The sequence below is a fragment of the Heloderma suspectum genome, chromosome 2 (genome assembly GCF_057233095.1).
Source record: "Heloderma suspectum isolate Gila_16-S chromosome 2, 16-S_ref, whole genome shotgun sequence".
NCBI classification, from domain to species: Eukaryota; Metazoa; Chordata; class Lepidosauria; order Squamata; family Helodermatidae; genus Heloderma; species Heloderma suspectum.
In genome coordinates this window covers 348,619,844-348,638,479 of record NC_139459.1, presented here as the reverse complement: position 1 = coordinate 348,638,479, position 18,636 = coordinate 348,619,844, and the positions used below count along the sequence as shown (strand labels likewise).

At 46.5% G+C, this 18,636-nt stretch overlaps 1 protein-coding gene across 3 annotated transcripts; it reads right to left on the bottom strand.

Moving 5' to 3' along the window:
• Nucleotides 1-718: 718 nt before the first annotated feature.
• Nucleotides 719-16,086, bottom strand: LOC146355461 (uncharacterized). Of its 3 annotated transcripts, XR_014788629.1 has the most exons (6): nt 15,875-16,086; nt 11,241-11,319; nt 10,231-10,357; nt 6,910-7,020; nt 2,725-4,159; nt 719-1,320 (listed from the first exon to the last, which is right to left on the bottom strand). XR_014788629.1 is itself a non-coding variant. In XM_084840917.1 (5 exons), the coding sequence occupies exons 2-5, from the start codon at nt 11,307-11,309 to the stop codon at nt 2,796-2,798; spliced, it is 1,671 nt and encodes a 556-aa protein (XP_084697043.1). In that variant the 5' UTR covers nt 11,310-11,319; nt 15,875-16,086; the 3' UTR covers nt 719-2,795. The 3 variants fall into 3 exon arrangements, 2 of the variants coding, with proteins under 2 accessions (XP_084697043.1, XP_084697044.1); XM_084840917.1 differs by having other exon boundaries at nt 719-4,159; XM_084840918.1 differs by lacking the exons at nt 10,231-10,357; nt 11,241-11,319; nt 15,875-16,086 and adding an exon at nt 9,791-9,903 and having other exon boundaries at nt 719-4,159.
• Between the last annotated feature and the right edge of the window lie 2,550 nt (nt 16,087-18,636).

Genomic DNA, 18,636 nt, shown 5'->3' with positions numbered 1-18,636 from the left:
TCAGTCAGAGATCTGGGGAGTCTTTGTCTCCCTTTTGTATCAGCCTTCCCCAGCTTGGTGCTCTCCAGATGTTTTTGGCTTCAACACCCATCAGCCCCAGCCAGCATAGCTAATGGTCAGGCATTCTGGGAGTTGTAGTCCAAAGCATATGGAGGGCAGCAGGTTGTATGAATGACAATTCAGAGATACTCCTCAACAGGTTGGAACACTCACTTGTCATCAACCATCAGCCACATGGCACTTGGACACAGTACTATAAGCTTGAGATTTTTTTCTTGGAGAAGAGAGATTTGGGACTAGGAGGATGCAGAGGAATGGGAAATGGCATCAAATTGCACAAGACTCAAGTCTGTGTTTCTTAAGGACACTCTGGACGCTCACAACATCTCACTGGAAATTTTGACATTGCTTTGAAGGTTAGCAAGAGCGGATTACAGTGAAGTTTTTAGGATTTAATAGAAATTGCAATGCACACAAACTAGAAACAAAGATAAAGCACAGGGTATATATGAAGTAGAGCAGAAAAGAAAGCAAGCAGCCAGAGCACCACTGAGAAACAACACAGCAAGAATTGCTACGCATACACAGGACATCAGTCTGATTGATCAAAGAACAATTTAACAAAATCGATCTATTCATCAGTGTTTCATGCCCACCCACTGAAATGGACATGAAGAAGGATTAATGGGGTAATGTATATGAAATGTTCACAATATTTGAAATGTCATATAAATGTCTTTATTATTATTTCAAACTAAACACCAATGACATGCATTGCTAAACAGAACACAGCACTCAGAACCCCTCAAGATAAATAATAAAGTCAACATCACCCTAATTTTAATGGCAAGTCAGGGAATTTATTTTTTCTTCATGCGCCAAGGGCCTTATTATTGTTTCTAGCTGGACCGGCTGCCAGTGTTGGTCATGCTGCTGAAATGTAGTATTTACATGATTTTATAAAGAAATGTTGTGCTTTTTTTTTTGCAGGAGGTAGCAGCAAGATACCTTCCCACAGTAAACAGAGAAGGAAAAGGCTTGGTTCCTCTCCAGTGTCCATGGGGGCACTCTCCACATGGGCGTACAAGCAAGTGAAACTGTGGAACCCTGGATATTGCCCTGTCCACACACACATAGCCTGGCAAGGGGAAGAGAGACTAAAGCATTTATGAGAAGCTTTTCCTCCTACCTTTGAATCAGCTTGCATGGTTAGAGAGAGTATCAGTGGGTGATTACAGACAACCAACTTAAGCATGTACTTAATGTTAGGAAACCTTACCGCTTGATAAGACCACCAGCCTTCAGCATACATTAAGAGTCCTTAGCAGGAAAAAAAAAAGCACTTTCATTAATACAGATGACAGCTTGAATCCATGGTGGAAAGCCTTATCACAGACTAGCTCAGTGGCACCAGCTGTCTTCTCTTCGCAATATGCACTAGAATGATGCAGGGTGGACAACCTAAAATCATGTTGGGGACATCTGTCCTCGTGGCAGTTCCCAGAAGGAAGTCCAGGATCCATTAATAGATCTCTGCGTGATTCGCAGTAGTTCAGCAGGGATTACTGACTTCCAGTTATTTAAGAATACCAGCAACTACAGATCTCAAAAAAATCTACAACGGAACCACGTGAGCTTGGATTTTCATGAATCCAAACTACAAATTCCACAGTGGACCGGCTTTTCCCCTGTCAGGCGGATTCCATGGACTTGCAGACCAGTTTTCTAACTTTCCCAAGTTTTCTGCAAATTCTGTCGTGGTAAAATATGCAAAATTTTAAAAAGCCCGGCCAAAAATGCACATTTCCCCCACAGGATAAGGCATGAAAATGCAAATTTGGGGGGCATTTGTGCATTTCCCCACATGCGAATTTGCGCAAATGTGAATTTGTGCATTTCCACACATGCAAATTTGTGCAGGTGTGAATTTGTGCAAGTGTGAATTTGTGCAAATTCAGAAACAGAAAAAAATCCATTTGGGCAATGGGCAGAGGACAGAACAAATGCATACACAATCCATGCATCCCTAGTAGCAACAAAATGACTTTCCTATCCCTTAAATTATATTGCTGAAATGAAGAGAGTTTAGGCTAACCAGGACTGCACTTTTGGGTGGAACAACCAAACTCAGTTCAGTTTTAGTACTCAGAACAAATTTCTGGGCTCAAAATGCTTTAATTCTAAGTGTATGTCTTTTGCACCAGGTTCCAATTGGTGGATCTTGAGATTATCATATAAAAACAAAGTAGATCCACTCGGGCCTGAAGTCTGCACTATGTACTTCATAAAAGAGAGCAGGCAGAAACTGGAGCGTTCTAATCTGCCTTCCTTCTGCTCTAGGCCACCATTTTGCTGCAAGAAGCCCAGCTGCCCTCTTCCAATTGCCCAGATACTATCCACACCCAACCTGGTACCCTCCAGAAGTTTTGGACTACAAGCCCCATCAGCTCCAGCCAGCATGTTCAGTATTTACAGATGGTGGGAACTGTAGTAAAAAAGCTGAAACAGCCTCCTCCAACCTGGTGTCTGCCAGACGTTTTGGACTACAACTCCCAGGCCTTTGGTCATGCTGGCTAAGTTGATGCGGGTTGACCTACAAGATATCTAGAGGGCACCAGGTTTGGGAAAGGCTGAGGTAGACATATAATCTTGTTGAGTAAATTTTTTCCCCCACAGGGACATTTTTTTTTTTTACTAACTTTGTGATATGAGTACATCGCTCACCTTACTGAGTTCCCTAATGTCCAAGCAGCTTTCATTGCTCCAAGTGCATGGAGGAAGTCTTGGTGTGCTCACTAGGGTTTCTCTCCCCTATGGACTTTTAGATGCCTAGAAAAGGCTGAACGGTCAGCGAAGCACCTCCCACACTTGGAGCATTTGTAGGGTTTCTCTCCCGTATGGACTCTCTGGTGGGTCACAAATCCTGAAGAGTAAGCAAAACATTTCCCACACACCAAACATTTATAGGGTTTCTCTCCCGTGTGGACTCTGAGGTGGTTCACATAAGCTGTGGTATCGGTACAACATTTCCCACACTCCAGACATTTGTAGGGCTTCTCTCCTGTATGGACTCTTCTGTGTCGCACAAGATCTGCACGGTAAGGAAAACATTTCCCACACTCCGTGCATTTGAAGGGTTTCTCTCCACTGTGGACTCTTGTGTGTTGTACGAAAGACGAATGTCCAGCAAAACTTTTCTCACACTGCAAGCACTTATAGGGCTTCTCACCAGAGTGAATTCTTTTGTGTTTCACAAAGGTCGAGCTATCAGCAAAACGTTTCCCACAATCCAAGCACTGGTAGGGTTTCTCCCCGGTGTGCAGTCTCTGGTGGGTCACGAGGACGGACTGAGCAGAAAAACACTTCCCACACTCCAAGCATTTATAGGGTTTCTCTCCTGTGTGGACTCTCTGGTGGCTCGTAAGACCTGAGAGGACAGCAAAACACTTCTCACACTCTGAACATTTATAGGGTTTCACACCCGTATGGAGTTTCTGGTGGCTGATAAGGTGCGGTTGCTGACCAAAACTTTTGCCACACTCTGAACATTTGTAAGGCTTCTCCCCCGTGTGGGTTCTTCGATGGTTCATGAAGGCTGATGCTTGAGCAAAACATTTCCCACACTCAACACATTTATAGGGTTTTTCTCCGGTGTGGACTCTCCGGTGGCTTGCAAGTTGAGATTGTTGAATAAAACACTTTCCGCACTCCACGCATTTATAAGGCTTCTCGCCTGTGTGAAATCTTCGGTGGCTCATGAAGGGTGACTGGTGAGCAAAGCATTTTCCACAGTCCAGGCATTTATAGGGTTTCTCCCCAGTGTGGACTCTTCGATGACTTATGAGTTGTGAATGCTGAGCAAAACACTTCCCACACTCGGGGCATTTATAGGGTTTTTCTCCTGTGTGGACTCTCTGGTGTATCACCAACTCTGCTTTTGTAAAGAAACATTTTCCACAATCCAGACATGTATAGGGTTTCTCTCCAGTGTGGATTCTCTCATGTTTTGCAGCAGTCGAACGGTCAGCAAAACACTTCCCGCACACGGAGCATTTGTAAGGTTTCTCTCCTGTGTGGATTCTCTGGTGGATGGCAAGACTAGCCTTCTGAGCAAAACGTTTCCCACACGTAGGACACAGATGCTTTTTCCTAGAGTCATCTGTTGGCAGAAAAGGCAAATACAGACATGATCAACTCCTGAGCCTGGGTGAGCCAAATGTCAGAAAACAGACTGATGAAACAAATCATTAAGGTGGCCTTCGCCAACATGGTGCCCTTTGGACTATAACTCCCATAATCCCCAGAGAGTTGGAGATGATGGGAGTTGTAGCCCAGCACATCTGGAGGGCACCAGGTTGGGGAAGGCTCCATTAGGAACTCTGTGGTGGCTGAGCAACTTTTAAAAAAACTGTTTTTACTGAGTGTTAATCACGTTTTCAATGCAATTAATGAGTATATAAAAATATTCCAACTTTTTCAACTAACAAAACACATACATTACATAGGAAATCCAATTACAGTTGAAAGGAATTACAGAAGTTTCAATATATTAATAACCTTATACCTACCCACAGATGATCATCGGGGTTTAAGATTTAGTTCTAATTATCTAAATGTATCTTTCCATATCTGTCCATGACATGCTGGTGGTTTTCTCTGGGAACTTTGTTTGTTAATAGTCAACAAATTTATACCAAATTGTATGGATGGTGTCAGATTCTTTTTGTTACTTTGTGTCCTCATCTGCTTAGTCAGTTTTTCGGCCAACACAACGTTCCAAAGGCAGTTGCTGAGCAACTTGACTTACAATGGAATGAGGAGTCTTCGCATAGCAACAAAGAAAGCTGTCGTATACGAGGTCAGACTGCTGGTCCACATAGCTCATCTAATCTGGCTGCCAGCGGCTACCCAGAGACCTCAGCCAGAGGTCTCTTCCCATCACCTGCTACCTGATCCATTTAAAGACTGGAGATGCCAAGGATTGAACCTGGGACCTTCTGAATCTAAAACAGGTGTTCTCCCACTGAGCTACAGACCCGGCCCTTAAGCAGGTTTCCTCATATATTTTTGCCTCTGGTCACCTGCTCTTTCTAGAACTGAGGAGCTCATCTTTAGGCCAGAGGTATTCAGCAGTCATGTTCTTCACTTCTGTACCAAAATTGTGCACAGTGCAGAAATGAAGAATATGACCGCTGAGAACTGAGTGCGGTTGAGAAGTAGGTGTGAAAGCTACCCCAAGGTGGACCTGAACAAACCAAACTGCCTTGCTTAGAAAAAGGATATGCCACTTTTTCCCAGGCTGCTGCTCCAGGCCCTTTAAGAACAGGCTGATCTGCAGAACTCAGCAGGTGATAACTGCTTATGACCTGGTGACCTAAAGGAGCACCTCTCCCTGTATCATCCTGCCTGTGAACTGAGATCTGCTGGGGAGGCTTGGTTATATCATCACTCAACGAAATCCAGGCTTCCAGAACTTGTAAAAGGGGCTTCTCAGTGGTGGCACTCCAGCTGTGGAACGTTCTCTCCCTGACAGGAGCTTAGACTGGCACCTACACTGGTCAGCTTTCGGCCCCAGGTGAAAACCGGCCTTTTGATTAGATGGATGGGCTTTTTTACTGGTTTTATAATGATGTATTGTGACATGTCCTGGGAATCTTTTGTGAAGAAGGGCAAAGTAATACATTCTTTAAATACAAACAATGAAATAAATAAACTCTCATCTCCATGTTACAAAATGTTCCACCTGCTGATTTTGGCAGATCAAGCTGCTGTTAAAGGGAGGCTAATGTTATTTTCCAGTCAGTCAACAACCCTGCTTGCAAATCAAAAACTACTAGGAGGAGCTAGGAAGAAAAAGCATCCAGTTATTGGGATGGTTGGGTTGGTGAGAAGAGACTGGCCAGTCAAAGACTGGTCAAAGACTGCTGACCCAGAGGGCAAGACTGGATCTTATGAGTGAAGGGCGCAATCCTATCTAGGTAGGCGGCCGCCTCCGAACTTGGAGGCGACTGCCTATCCAAAGCAAGGCAGGAGAAGCACGGGGGGATTGTTCCCTCTGAGCCTCTCCTGCCCTGCTTTTTCTGCTAGATAGCCGTTTTCGGCTGTCTAGCTGTGGGGGGGCCGAGCGGGAGAGGAGGCTGCTCTATGACACATCGGATGTGTCGTACAGGCATTTCTGCCCACCCCGGAACGCCCCCAGCCCCGCCCCTTTTCAGCCACTCCACGCTCCTCTTCCAAGCATGGAGGATGGTGCTTCTCCGTGTTGCCTCCAAGGCAGCGTGAACATGGGGGGAGATCGGTTTTCTGGGAACCGACCTCGGAATGCAGGCTCTGAGGTCAGTTCCCGGAAACATGCATATTCTATGGCCGTCTAGCTGCTGTCTAGCGGCCATAGGATTGCTCCCTCCATCAAGGGTAGGCAGACTTGAGGCTTGTGGGATCATTGTTTTTTTTTACTAGAACTCCAAGACCCACCAACTGGAACCTGGGGCAAAAGACAGACTATTAGAATTAAAGAATTCTGAGCCCAGGAATTTGTTCTGAGTATCAAAACTGAGTGGCATTCATAGTTATCCTACACAACAATCCACGCCCAGTTACCACAAGCTCACTTCATTTCAGCAGTATAATGCAGGGCCAGGAGAGGAGCCATTTTGTTGCTGTGATTGTTAAATAATTGGGAGGCAGAAATCCTTCTGATCTAGCCCATCTGTTGAGGATGTGACAGCTCTGGATCTCCTGCAATGAACAGGGGGTTGAACAAAATGGCTGACAAGGCCCCATCCATGATCCTACGAAAACAATGCTTGCAGAGTAGCAAACCTCATCCCTCTGAATGACGTGAGTTGTTCAGAGTAACAGGAGATCCCCAATGGGCATATTATCAGGCAGCTTACTCCAGCTCCTCACCTGAACTGGTGCTGGGGATCATCATTTCATCTGATACCTGGCCATCTGCTGTCCACAACTCTTCCCCTCGCTCCATCCGGGAGATGAGGTCAGGCTTGGGCAGGGGAAATCCTTGTCAGGAGAGAAGGAAGAACCAAATGTGTCTGGATTAATGTGATCAAACTGTGTAAACTTTCCCTGACGTCCTCTTAAAACACCTTCAGAGAAGGACATGTTCTATGGCCAGAAGAATCTCGAGATCAAGAGGACGTTCCTGAGATCCAGCTATACCTACCCTGTTGATTCCATGGGGGGCTCTTTCTTCCCAATAATTATTATTAATACCAGGGGTACAGACCAGAGGACCCTATGTCACGGATCTGCCACAAAAGGTTGGTGACATAGCCTTTAATGTGTTCAAAATGATTACTGAAGAAAGTGACTATGCTCCCCCCACAAAAAGCTGTCTTGTCCGGGAGCTGCAAGCCACAAGCAATTAAGCATTTTGCATAAAAGGTAATAATTAGGAATCCAGAGAATTAAATAAATAACAAGGCAACTGTTACCAGTAGGGAATCATAGAATAGTAGAATAGTAGGGTTGAAAGGGGCCTATAAGACCATCGAGTCCAACCCCCAAAGATACAAAGTGAGTTCACCATGACCCTTAGGTAACTTATCAAAATGTAATTAGCAAAGCTGTTTGGGTAAGATCCAAAGAGAAAATGCTGAATTATAGGTCATCCCTAAAGATGAAAAGGGTTATGTGAGAGACAGAGAGACATCAAACTGTATTATTCAGAGTCAAAGTGGACTTAAAGTTCTAGCTTACCAATTAATGAGCAAAAAAATCGTATAAACATTTAAAAGGTTGATATATAGATATATTGAAGAATTTCTGCACAAGTTTAACTAACAAACTTTGAGTACGAAATTACTTCATCAAAGGCATATATCGAAATTCATTTTAATTTTAATTAACTTGAAGGGTGCATGTGTGTTTTGTACATGTGTTTTGATCACGAATGCTTCTTGTAGAAGTCACGATTGTGAGCCCAGATTTATGAAACAGCAATTAGTACTTACATATTGGCAATTAGGCAATATTTTAGGAACTGTAGAAATATGGCTTGATTTGGGGATCAGATAGCTTCTTTGATATCAGGACTCCTTGCCTGTGATACTGCCTGGCAACTCTACAGAGAAGTCTTGGTGAGCAAAACGGGCTCAGCAACGCTCTCTTTTGTAACAAGAAATGCTTAGGAAACATAACTTTACGGAGCAGTCCTATCGACTGCACCCTCGATGATCGTAAGACTCCGAACTCAGAGGCTTATGATCATCCTAAGTAGGGCAGGAGGAGTGGCGGAGGCGATCTTTGCCTCCTCATCATCCTGCCCTGCATTTTTTGCTAAACGGGTTTTTTGCCCATCTAGCAAAGGCGTTTCGGAGAGGGAGGGAAGGAGACTGGCAGAGGCACAGGATAGCTTGTATCCTTGCCTCTCTAGTCTCCTCCCCACCCAGCCCACCAAAACACCCCCTTTTCCCCCTTTCCGAGGTCAAGTTCCCAATCTTGGAGGCCAGCTGGCATGGTTCTTTCTGAGACGACAGCGAGGGGGTTGGATCTCTGACTCCCCCTTCTGAGGTCAGAGCTCTCTCTCCGACCTTGGAGGGAGGACTCCAAACAATCCTATGGCCCCTCAGATGCTTTCTAGGGGCCATAGGATTGCTCCCTCCATCACTTTTAAATATTTTACTACTTGTATTTTAATTGGAAATGTATATTTGTATCAATAAAACAAAGAAACGGATTCAAAGATTCCTGTACTATAATTACTGTTAGGACAAGACCTGGATGGCAACCCACCAAACAATCCTAGGTCTACACTTTATTTAGAGGTGTTTTTATCTGCTATAGGGAGTTAACAGGCAGCCAAAGGCTCCCAGAGTACTGAACAATAAGCAGATAGCTCAAAGTAAAACTGTAACCTTCCCCCTTTCCCGCACTTTGTGCAGTATTTTCCCCATTCTAAAAGGTTGCAATGCTTCTTCTAAGGCTTCGTTACTGGAATAAGAACTTTAAGCTAAAATATACCGGTATTTTTGACCACGCCCTTTTTGCCTTTGGCTCTGCACCCTTTGGTTTAGCCCTACCCTCCACTGGAATGTGGCCCCCGAGAGCTCCCTCAAAATGGAATTTGGCCCTTGGTCAGAAAGAGATTCTGCACCCCTGATTTATACAGCGCTATCAATGTGAACAGTGTTTTCCAGTGGACAAGCAGACAGGTCCCTGCCCCAAGGGACTTACAATCTAAAATTCAACATGGGGGAAGACAATAGAGGAAGAAGAGGGAAACTGAGGCAGGGGTAAACCAGAAGGAGCATGTGATTAATGTAGTTACATGTAGTTAGGCTCGATGACAATAGTATATGGGAAGCCAAAACTTTTCATCAAAAAGTTGGTTTTGAGGAGGCACTTGAAGAATGTAACAGAGATGACACCACACAAGATGATCACATGATCTACACAGGATTCAAGGTGATGTTTGGCTATTGGGCGGTATAGAAATGAAATAAATGAAATAAAAAATAAAATGATCTTGACAAAATGGAGAACTGAGCCAAAACTAACAACATGAATCTTAACAGAGATAAATGTAAACTTTCTGCATTTTGATAGGAAGAATCAGATGAACAAATATAGGATGGGTGACACCTAGTTTGACAGTAGTACATGTGAAATGGATCTAGGGATTTTAGTAGACCACAAGCTAAACATGAGCCAGCTGCGCTATGTAGCGGCTAAAATGGCTAGTACAATTTTAGGCTGCATCAACATAAGTATAATGTGCAGATCACAAGACGTAATGGTACCACTCTATTCTGCTTTGGTCAGACCTCACCTGGAGTACTGTGTCCAGTTCTGGGCACCGGAGTTTAAGAAGGATATCGACAAACTGGAATGTGTCCAGAGAAGATGGTGAGGGGCCTGGAGATCAAGTCCTATGTGGAAAGGCTGAAGGAGTTGGGTATGTTTAGCCTGGAGAAGAGATGATTAAGAGGCAATATGACAGCCATCTTCACATTTTTGAAGGGCTGTCACAGAGAGAATGGAGCAAATTTATTTTCTGTTGCTCCAAAATACCTTCTTTGGATGACCCTGTAACCCCCTCACACATTTTTTCAAAGCATAGGAGGGGGTTCAAGTGAACCCCCTATTGTGTGATTTACTCTGATCAATTGGGACAGTGCAGAAAAATACAATGGGTGGAAGATGGCATTGACCAACATGGATGCATCAGAGTCTTCCAGTTCCTATCAAACAGAGAAGCAAATTCCTTACCCAAGGAGGCCACGTTCCCATAATTTTCCGTCATGACATCCCTGTACAAGGCTAACTGATTGGGATCCAACAGAGCTCCCTGGTCTTCCGTGAAATACACAGCCACATCTTCAAAGGACACCGACCCCTGCAAGAACAACGTCAACTCAATTGCAGGAATCCTCTCAATGGGCCGCCCATCTGGCCGGCTACCCGGCCACTCTAGGCAGCATACAATACTAATAAGAAATTTACATAATCAACTGAACAAAACAACATAACAAAACAACACTGCTCAAAAAAACCCTAACTCACTCCAAATGCCCATCTGAACAGCCAGGTTTTTAAAGCCCAGCAGAAGCTCATCAAAGAGGGGGCATGGTGGAGGTCACTAGGGAGGGAATTCCACAGAGTGGGGCCCACCACAAAAAAAGGCCCTCTCCCTAGTCCTCACCAGCCTAGCTGTCCTGGCTGAGGGGACAGACAGAAGGCCTACCAAGGCCGATCTTGTTTTCCCTGGGATGGGGAAAAACGAAGAGGGGAAGCCTCGTCCAGGAAGCTCGTGCCATCAGTTCCTGAAGAGATCATCAACGACCGGAGATGACTGTTGGAGCAGCTCTCCCACATCTTCCCTGGTCCTACTTAAGACCTCTCTGCCCAGAGGGAAGGCCGAATAGGAGAAGCCCCGGCCAGAGAGCTCGTGCCATCAGCTCCTGAAGTGACCTTCCATCAGACTGAAAAAACTATATTCTAGTGTTTGAGGGGGTTGGGAACATTTCTTTGTTTCAGTTTTTAAAAATTAGGAACTGCCTTGAGTGCCTTGGCAGAAAGGCAGCACAGAAATGTATCAATTAAACAAACAAACAAACAAAGGGTGAGGGTAGACTACTACTTCAGACGGCAAGTGGTGGATTACTTTTTTTAATGTTTGTCCTGCCTGTAAAATACTCTGCAAATAAAAGCCCTCAGGAGAAAGATTCGTGAGGTCCCGGGTGGTTGTTGTTTGACAGAGTGCTGGACTGGGACCTTACCTGACTAGTCCTGGTTTCAGACCTTTCCATGGAGAGTAGAAAAAATTCAGCTGCAGATGGGGAAGCCATTCTGAGTTCTCTAGGGGAATAAAGAGCAAAGCAAGTGAGAAGGTTTGAAAAAGGCACCTTTCCTAGTCTTCTATTGCATCTCAAGACATCGACACGGCATTTGGAATCTCCTGGAGACAAAAGGCATGATGGGAAAAGGAAAGACAGAATATCACAGGATTGTCAGCTACAAAGACAGGTGGAACTGGAGACACCCTCCCCACAAATAACTTCGGGGGGGGGGGAAGTAGAGTAAATGGCTGAAAAATGGAAACTTGCGGCCAAAATAGTGCTAGAACACTAAATCTTGCTATGACCACTGAGAAGGCCTCTCTCTCATTCCGACTAATTGTGTCTCAGCCACAGATGGGACACAGAGTGACAGTGAAGGGCCTGTCCAATAATACATAAATACATCATATTACAATATCTTTTTGTTATCATACTCACACTAGAAATTGTTAAGGACAGATCACTTGGTAGAGTTTCAAGAAACAAAAAATCTAATGTTTCAAACTGTTGCTGTTTTAGTTTTTAATTTAGGGGGAACAGACTTTTTGAGTGGAAAAAATATGGACATGACCCCTGGGTAGGAAGTTTGGCCCCCTAAACCCATATTGTGTTTAACATCCCAGAGTCCTATCTGGCAGCAACACAGTAACAGGCCTTCTCTATGGTGGACCCTTCCCTTTGCAATGATCTCCCCTCTGCAATTCGTCAGGCACCGATTATCATGTGCTTTTGATGATCATTAAAAACTTACTTGTTTACCCTAGCTTTTCCCAACCATTAACTTGTCTAAATGTTGTGCTTTTATACTGATAGATTGTTTTATAATTTGTTATTATTATTATTATTATTATTAAATTTATTAATCGCCCATCTGGCTGGTCACCCAGCCACTCTGGGCGATGCACAACATACAATAAAACAGTTTAAAACAATAAAATTCTACAATAAAAACATTTTCTAAAATACCCTAACCCACCCCAAATGCCTGCCTGAACAACCACGTTTTTAATGCACGACAGAAGCTCATTAAAGAGGGGGCATGACGGAGTTCCCTAGGGAGGGAGTTCCACAGAGTGGGGGCCACCACAGAAAAGGCCCTCTCCCTCGTCCCCACCAGTCTAGCCGTCCTGGCTGATGGGACAGAGAGAAGGCCATCTGAGGCTGATCTTGTTAAGCGGCCTGTCTGGTGCTGCTGGAGGCGCTCCTTAAGATAGGCTGGGCTGGAACCATATAGGGTTTTAAAGGTCAAAACCAACACCTTGAATTTGGCCCGGAAAACAACTGGTAACCAGTGCAACTCCTTCAGCACTGGAGTGATGTGATCTCGCCGGCAGCTGCCTTTAATCAGGCGAGCCGCCGCGTTCTGTACCAGCTGCAGTTTCCGAACCGTCTTCAAGGGTAACCCCACGTAGAGCGCATTACAGTAGTCTAAATGAGAGGAGACCATGGCATGTACTACCGATGGGAGCAGATGGTTGGGAAGGAAGGGGCGCAGCCGCCGTATCAGATGGAGTTGATACAGCGTTGTCCGGCTCACAGCTGACACCTGAGCCTCCATGGACAGCTGGGAGTCCAAAATGACCCCCAGGCTGCGGACCTGGTCTTTCAAGGGTAGCTGTACCCCATTCAACACCAGGTCAACATCCCCCAACCTCCTCTTGTCTCCCACCAAAAGTACCTCGGTCTTGTCAGGGTTCAGCTTCAGCTTATTCCTCCCCATCCAGCCACTCACCGTCTCCAGACATTTGGACAGGGATTCTACAGCCAACCTTGGTGAAGATTTGAATGAGAGGTAGAGCTGCGTGTCATCCGCATATTGATGACACTGCACCCCAAACCTCCTGATGATAGCCCCCAGCGGCTTCACATCGATGTTAAATAGCATCGGAGAGAGGATGGAACCCTGTGGCACCCCACAAGTAAGTGGCCACGGGTCCGAAACCTCCTCTCCCAGTGCTACCCTCTGGTACCTGCCGGAGAGGAAGGACCGGAACCACAGCAATACGGTGTCTCCAATGCCCAACCCCTCCAGGAGGTCCAGGAGGATACCGTGGTCAACGGTATCGAAAGCCGCTGAGAGGTCGAGGAGAACAAGGAAGGAGCATTCACCCCTATCCAGAGCCTTCCTCATATCATCTACCAAGGCGACCAAGGCCGTTTCTGTCCCATGCCCAAGCCTGAAGCCCGACTGAAATGGGTCTAGATAATCAGTTTCTTCCAAGTGTGTCTTCAACTGCACCGCCACCACCCGTTCAATCACCTTGCCCAAAAATGGCAGATTTGAGACTGGGCGAAAGTTGTTCAAAACTTGAGGATCCAAGGAGGGCTTCTTTAAGAGCGGTCTTATCACTGCCTCCTTGAGGGCTGATGGCATCACTCCCTCCTCAAGGGAGGCGTTCACCACCACCCTGATCCCCTCCCCCAGTCTCTCTCTGCAGCCCATAATGAGCCAAGATGGGCAAGGATCAAGTAAGCAGGTGGTCGGCCGTACAGATGAAAGCACCTTGTCCACTTCATCAGGAGGAAGAAGCTGGAACCGATCCCACAAAACCGGTTTGCCACAGGCCGCCTCTTGCTCACTAACTGTATCCACAGTGTGCAGAGTAACACACCTAATCTGATCAATTTTATCTGCAAAGTGCCTTGCCAAGGCCTCACAGGAGGCCTTAGAATGCTCCAGTGGTTCCGGAGCCACAGGACCGACCAGGCTCCGGACCACTTGGAACAGCCTCCTGGGACAGCACTCTGCAGACGCGATAGAGGCAGCATAATATTCCTTTTTTGCTGCCTTCACCGCCATGTGATAGGCTGAGGATACAGCTCTAGCCCGTGTCTGATCGTCTTTGGAGCGAGACTTCCGCCACCGGCGCTCTAGCCATCTCACCTCCTGTTTCAGAGCTCGTAACCGCGGATTGAACCATGGTGCAGTCCGAGCCCTGTTCAGGGGGAGAGGGCGTTTCGGTTATAAACCACTTTGGAATTTTTTAAAATGGGAAACAATATATAAACATTTCAAATAAACAAATAAATAAATACATAAATGTATGTTTGGGTATGGGCTTTAGCACCGTGATATAGTAGACTACATGCTTTGCATGCAAAGGAAAGGCCCAGGTTCAAATTCTGACATCTCCAGGTATTGCTGGGAAAGTCCCCTACCTGAAATCTTGGAGAGGTGCTGCCAGTCAGTGCAGACAATACTGACCTTGATGTACCAGTGGTCTGACTCAGTATGAGACATCCAGAAGCCTTGTCCTGCTTACTTCTGAGTAGGCCTAAAATGCTAATAATCACATCTGGCCCTGCCCACTCTCACTTTAGCCCTGCCCACAGATGGAATGTGCTATCCCTACCTCCCACCTTTCCCATTTGGCCCTTGCCCTTTAAAAGATGCCCCACCACTCCCATAAAAGCTTTATCCAGAATCACCCTTGCTTTAGATGGGGGAAAAAGCAGCAGATGGGGATAAAAGCCGGCTTCATCTTTTCTTGATGTACAACTCCCCCGCCCCGCCCCCCCCAGCAGCATTTATTATACTTATCCATCCACTATGAGGGGGATGAAAATTAAATGTAATGCCTCAGTATAGCCATGACTGGTTACAAGATCCACATCCATTCCTTGAGTTATACTATCAGTAAAAGACTTTTGATAAACTATTGCTGTGAGCTTTGTTCCCCTCCCCAAAGGTTCATGTTACTCAAAGGGGAGAAAATGCACCCTTTAAAAAAAATACGCCATCAAAATATTGCCATTAGTTCTGTGATGCAGCCAACAGATGCAAGGAAGGGGAAATAATAGGCTGGAAGCCCATATGAAGGGGGATTTGCGAGGCAAATGGCATTAACAGGGAGGTTGGAATGGTAGATCTGAGCCACAGTAATGCATCATAAAGTACCTTGCAACGTTTATTTCGACGTCGGTTTGTTGAGAATCAGAAGAAAGCTTCTCTTATTTTTTGCCTAAGGCGATCCAGCCCATAACAGAGGGAAGCTAACAGTGCAATCTTAGACAGGTCTATTCAGAAGTGAGTACCACTGAGTGCAATGGTGCTTACTCCCTGGTAAGTGGGTTTAAGATTTAACCAACGATGCTAGACCCGCTTACCTGGGAGTAAGCACCATTGCCGTCAACGGAATTTACTTCTGAATAGGCACGTCTAGGATGGCCGCCTAAAAGAGGCTAAGGTATGGCTCCTCTCCCTTCTCTTTCCGCCTCTCCCCCGGCCCGCCTTGCCTGTGTGCCCACAAACAAAGGCGAGGCCCCCGATCCTCCGTCCGGCCTCGACTCCTTCCCTTTCTCCTCCCAAGCCATCTCTCCACCCCTTCTTTTGTCTCGTCTTTTCGATCAGGGCTTCCATCAGCCCTCTTCCCCCGCACCCCTCTTTCTGCCCTCTCCTCTTCCAGAATCAGCGGAGACGGATCCAAACTGGCAGCCACCCCTCCAAGCTCCGGGGAAGGGCAGAGGCAACGCCTTGACAAAGGATTCCGGCAAAGGGGCGAGCCTCCGACCCACCGGAGGCCGGAGAAGGGCAAAGACGGCACGACCCCCGCCCCAATTCTGTCCCTCCTCACCAGGGGCTGGAATCAGAGACTCCTGCGGGCTGTTTCTTCTGGCTGCTGCTGCTACTGCTGCTGCTGCAATTCAGCGGCATAGTCGCTCTGCGACCATATTCCTCCTGCTTTTTCATCGAAGGTTGTGCGTGCAAGTGCCCCCCGAGACCCTCCCCTGCAGCAGTCGCCAACTCAGGCCCGCTGCTCCTCCGAATCCACAAATCCAGTAGCCAAGAGGCCCCAGAGCGGCTGGGAATTGTAGTCTCCGCCCGCCCGCCCCACTTTCAGACTCAAAGGATTGTGGGAGTGGTAGTCTCTTCTTTCCTTCAGCTAGGCCAGCCTTTCCCCACCTGGTGCTTCCGGATGCAATTACCATCAGATGCGATGGACTGCAATTCCCATCAGATGGATAACAGGAATTGGGCACCCAGCTGGGGAAGGCTAAATTTAGGTAATCTGCCCACCCTTTCCACACTGTGACTTCCTGGGAAGTTTATGCGTGCCTGATGATGTGTTAATGCTCCTGGATTTGCCACATGCACAGACTTGAAATATTAATGCCCAAATGTAGGCATTTCTGGACACCCTGAATAGCCCGAAAACACACACACACACACACACCATAGACTCAGGCATCCTTCTCCAAGGGTATCTCACATTTTTAATCATCAATAAACAAAGCTACATGAACTGTTGCTAATACACAGCAGCTAACATAATATCAACTGAAAACAGATACTTTCCAGGTATGCATAACGGTGTGCATACATCTCGTGTTCAAAGTGAAAAATATTACCTATGGAGGTGGTGGGCTCTCCCACACTGGAGGCATTCAAGAGGAGGCTGGACAGCCATCTGTCAGGGATGCTCTGACTTGGATTCCTGCATTGAGCAGGGGGTTGGACTCGATGGCCTTGCAGGAGGGAGGGAGACTGAACGTGTCTTAGCTAAGGCCACCTAAGAGCAAACTAGACGGAATTCCCTCGTCAGAACTCCTCGTGTCTTTTTCTGTACGAAAAGCGGTGGTTGTGACTGGGGTTTGTGTTAACGCGAGCAAAGCCAGTGTCAAGGGTCAGCATGGTTGGGCACCTGCCGCCAAAGGCCCACACCCCAGCAGCGGCCTGCTGACAAGAGCCCCTGGAGTTGCTCCTTCTCTTCGCCATTGCAACTTGCTTGTTCATCCACCTCTCGCTCTGGCCCAGAAAATGGAGGTGGTGAAGGGGAGGAGCAGCAGATGCCACGGCCTACTGGCTCACTGGCTCTCACCTGTCAAGCAAGCAAGCAGCGATGATGAGAGAGGATGAGGAGCAACAGCAGCTGGTGACAAAGGCAGTGAGAAGACAGACTCACTGAGGGAGGGGGCCCAGTGGGAGTATCTTGCCCACGGGCCTTCAAAGACCTGGAGCCGGCACTGAACATGGCAACCTAAGTAGAACCCTGCTGGGTCAGACCAAAGGCTTATATAATCAGCGGCCTGCTTCCCCCAGAGGTTAACCAGGCGGCCCAATGGGAAGCCCATAAGCAGGACAGGAGGACAACATCCCTCTCCCCCTTTTGCTCCCCAGCAATTGGAATTCAGAAGCATACTGGAGGCAATAGAAAGCCATCAGGACTAGTCGCCATGGATAGCCTTATCCTCCATGAATTGGTCTAATCCCCTTTTAAAGGTGTCCATATTGGTTGTGGGGGTCACATCTTGTGGCACTGAATTCCACAGCTGAACTGGTGGCGAGAGTGTTGGACTAGGATCTGGGAGATCCGGGTTCTAGTCCCCACTCAGCCATGGAAGCTCACTGGGTGATTTTGGGCCAGTCACAGACTCTCAGCCCAACACACCTCACAGGGTTGTTGTTACAAGGATAAAATGGAGAGGAGGAGGATCATATAAGCCGCCTTGGGTTCCTTGCAAGAGGAAAAAAGGCGGGGTATGAATGCAATAAATAAATAAATAAATAAATTTCCCACCGTTCCACTTCATTGGAAGCTTTGATGCTAACTTTTGTTTCTTCAACCCCTTTAGCCGCTGCTCAGGTAAAACACACACACACACACACACACACACACACCAGGGGTGCACTGCAACATTTTGTTACAAGGCTTCCTATGTTAGTTCTTCTGTTGCAAGGTCTATTAGAGCTGGCCTTACTGGGCTGAATGCTTGAAATAAAACGGTGGATCATTGCAGTTGGATCTTATTCAGACATTTTGATTGGCTGGAATCACAAATGGGTGACTGTGAAGGAACAGTCTTTAACAAAAAAAATTAACACACATTGAGCCCAGTTATAGGAAACCAAGGATTTATTAAAGACAGGAAGAACAGTTGAATGGGGTTACGTGGAATACAAAGTGAATGGTACAGTTACACATTGAAACGCATGTCTAGGCTTGCACTTCTAGTCTAAGGATGCTGCAGTCATTATTAGCATGACAAACCCTTTAGGGCCAGGTCTTTCTCTCATGTAAGGCCACCCATGGAAGTCTCTGCTTCTCATCTGAATGTCCATCAAGCCTTCCTACGCCCCAACTATGTAATTTGGCCTTCCTCAACCTGGCACATTCCAGATGCGTTGGACTACAACTTTCAGCATCCCCAGGGCATGGCTTGGAGTTGTAGTCTGGCTTGCTTGGATTGGTGGGAGTTGTAGCTCAAAACGTTTGGATGGCACCAGCTTGGGGAAGGCTGAAGGAATTCCTTTTCTTCCCTTGTCACCTTTCTGGGCAACTTTTATCATCAAGCTGTCTCCCAAACCAGTTCGATCTGGCTCCCCTTTCAAAAGAAT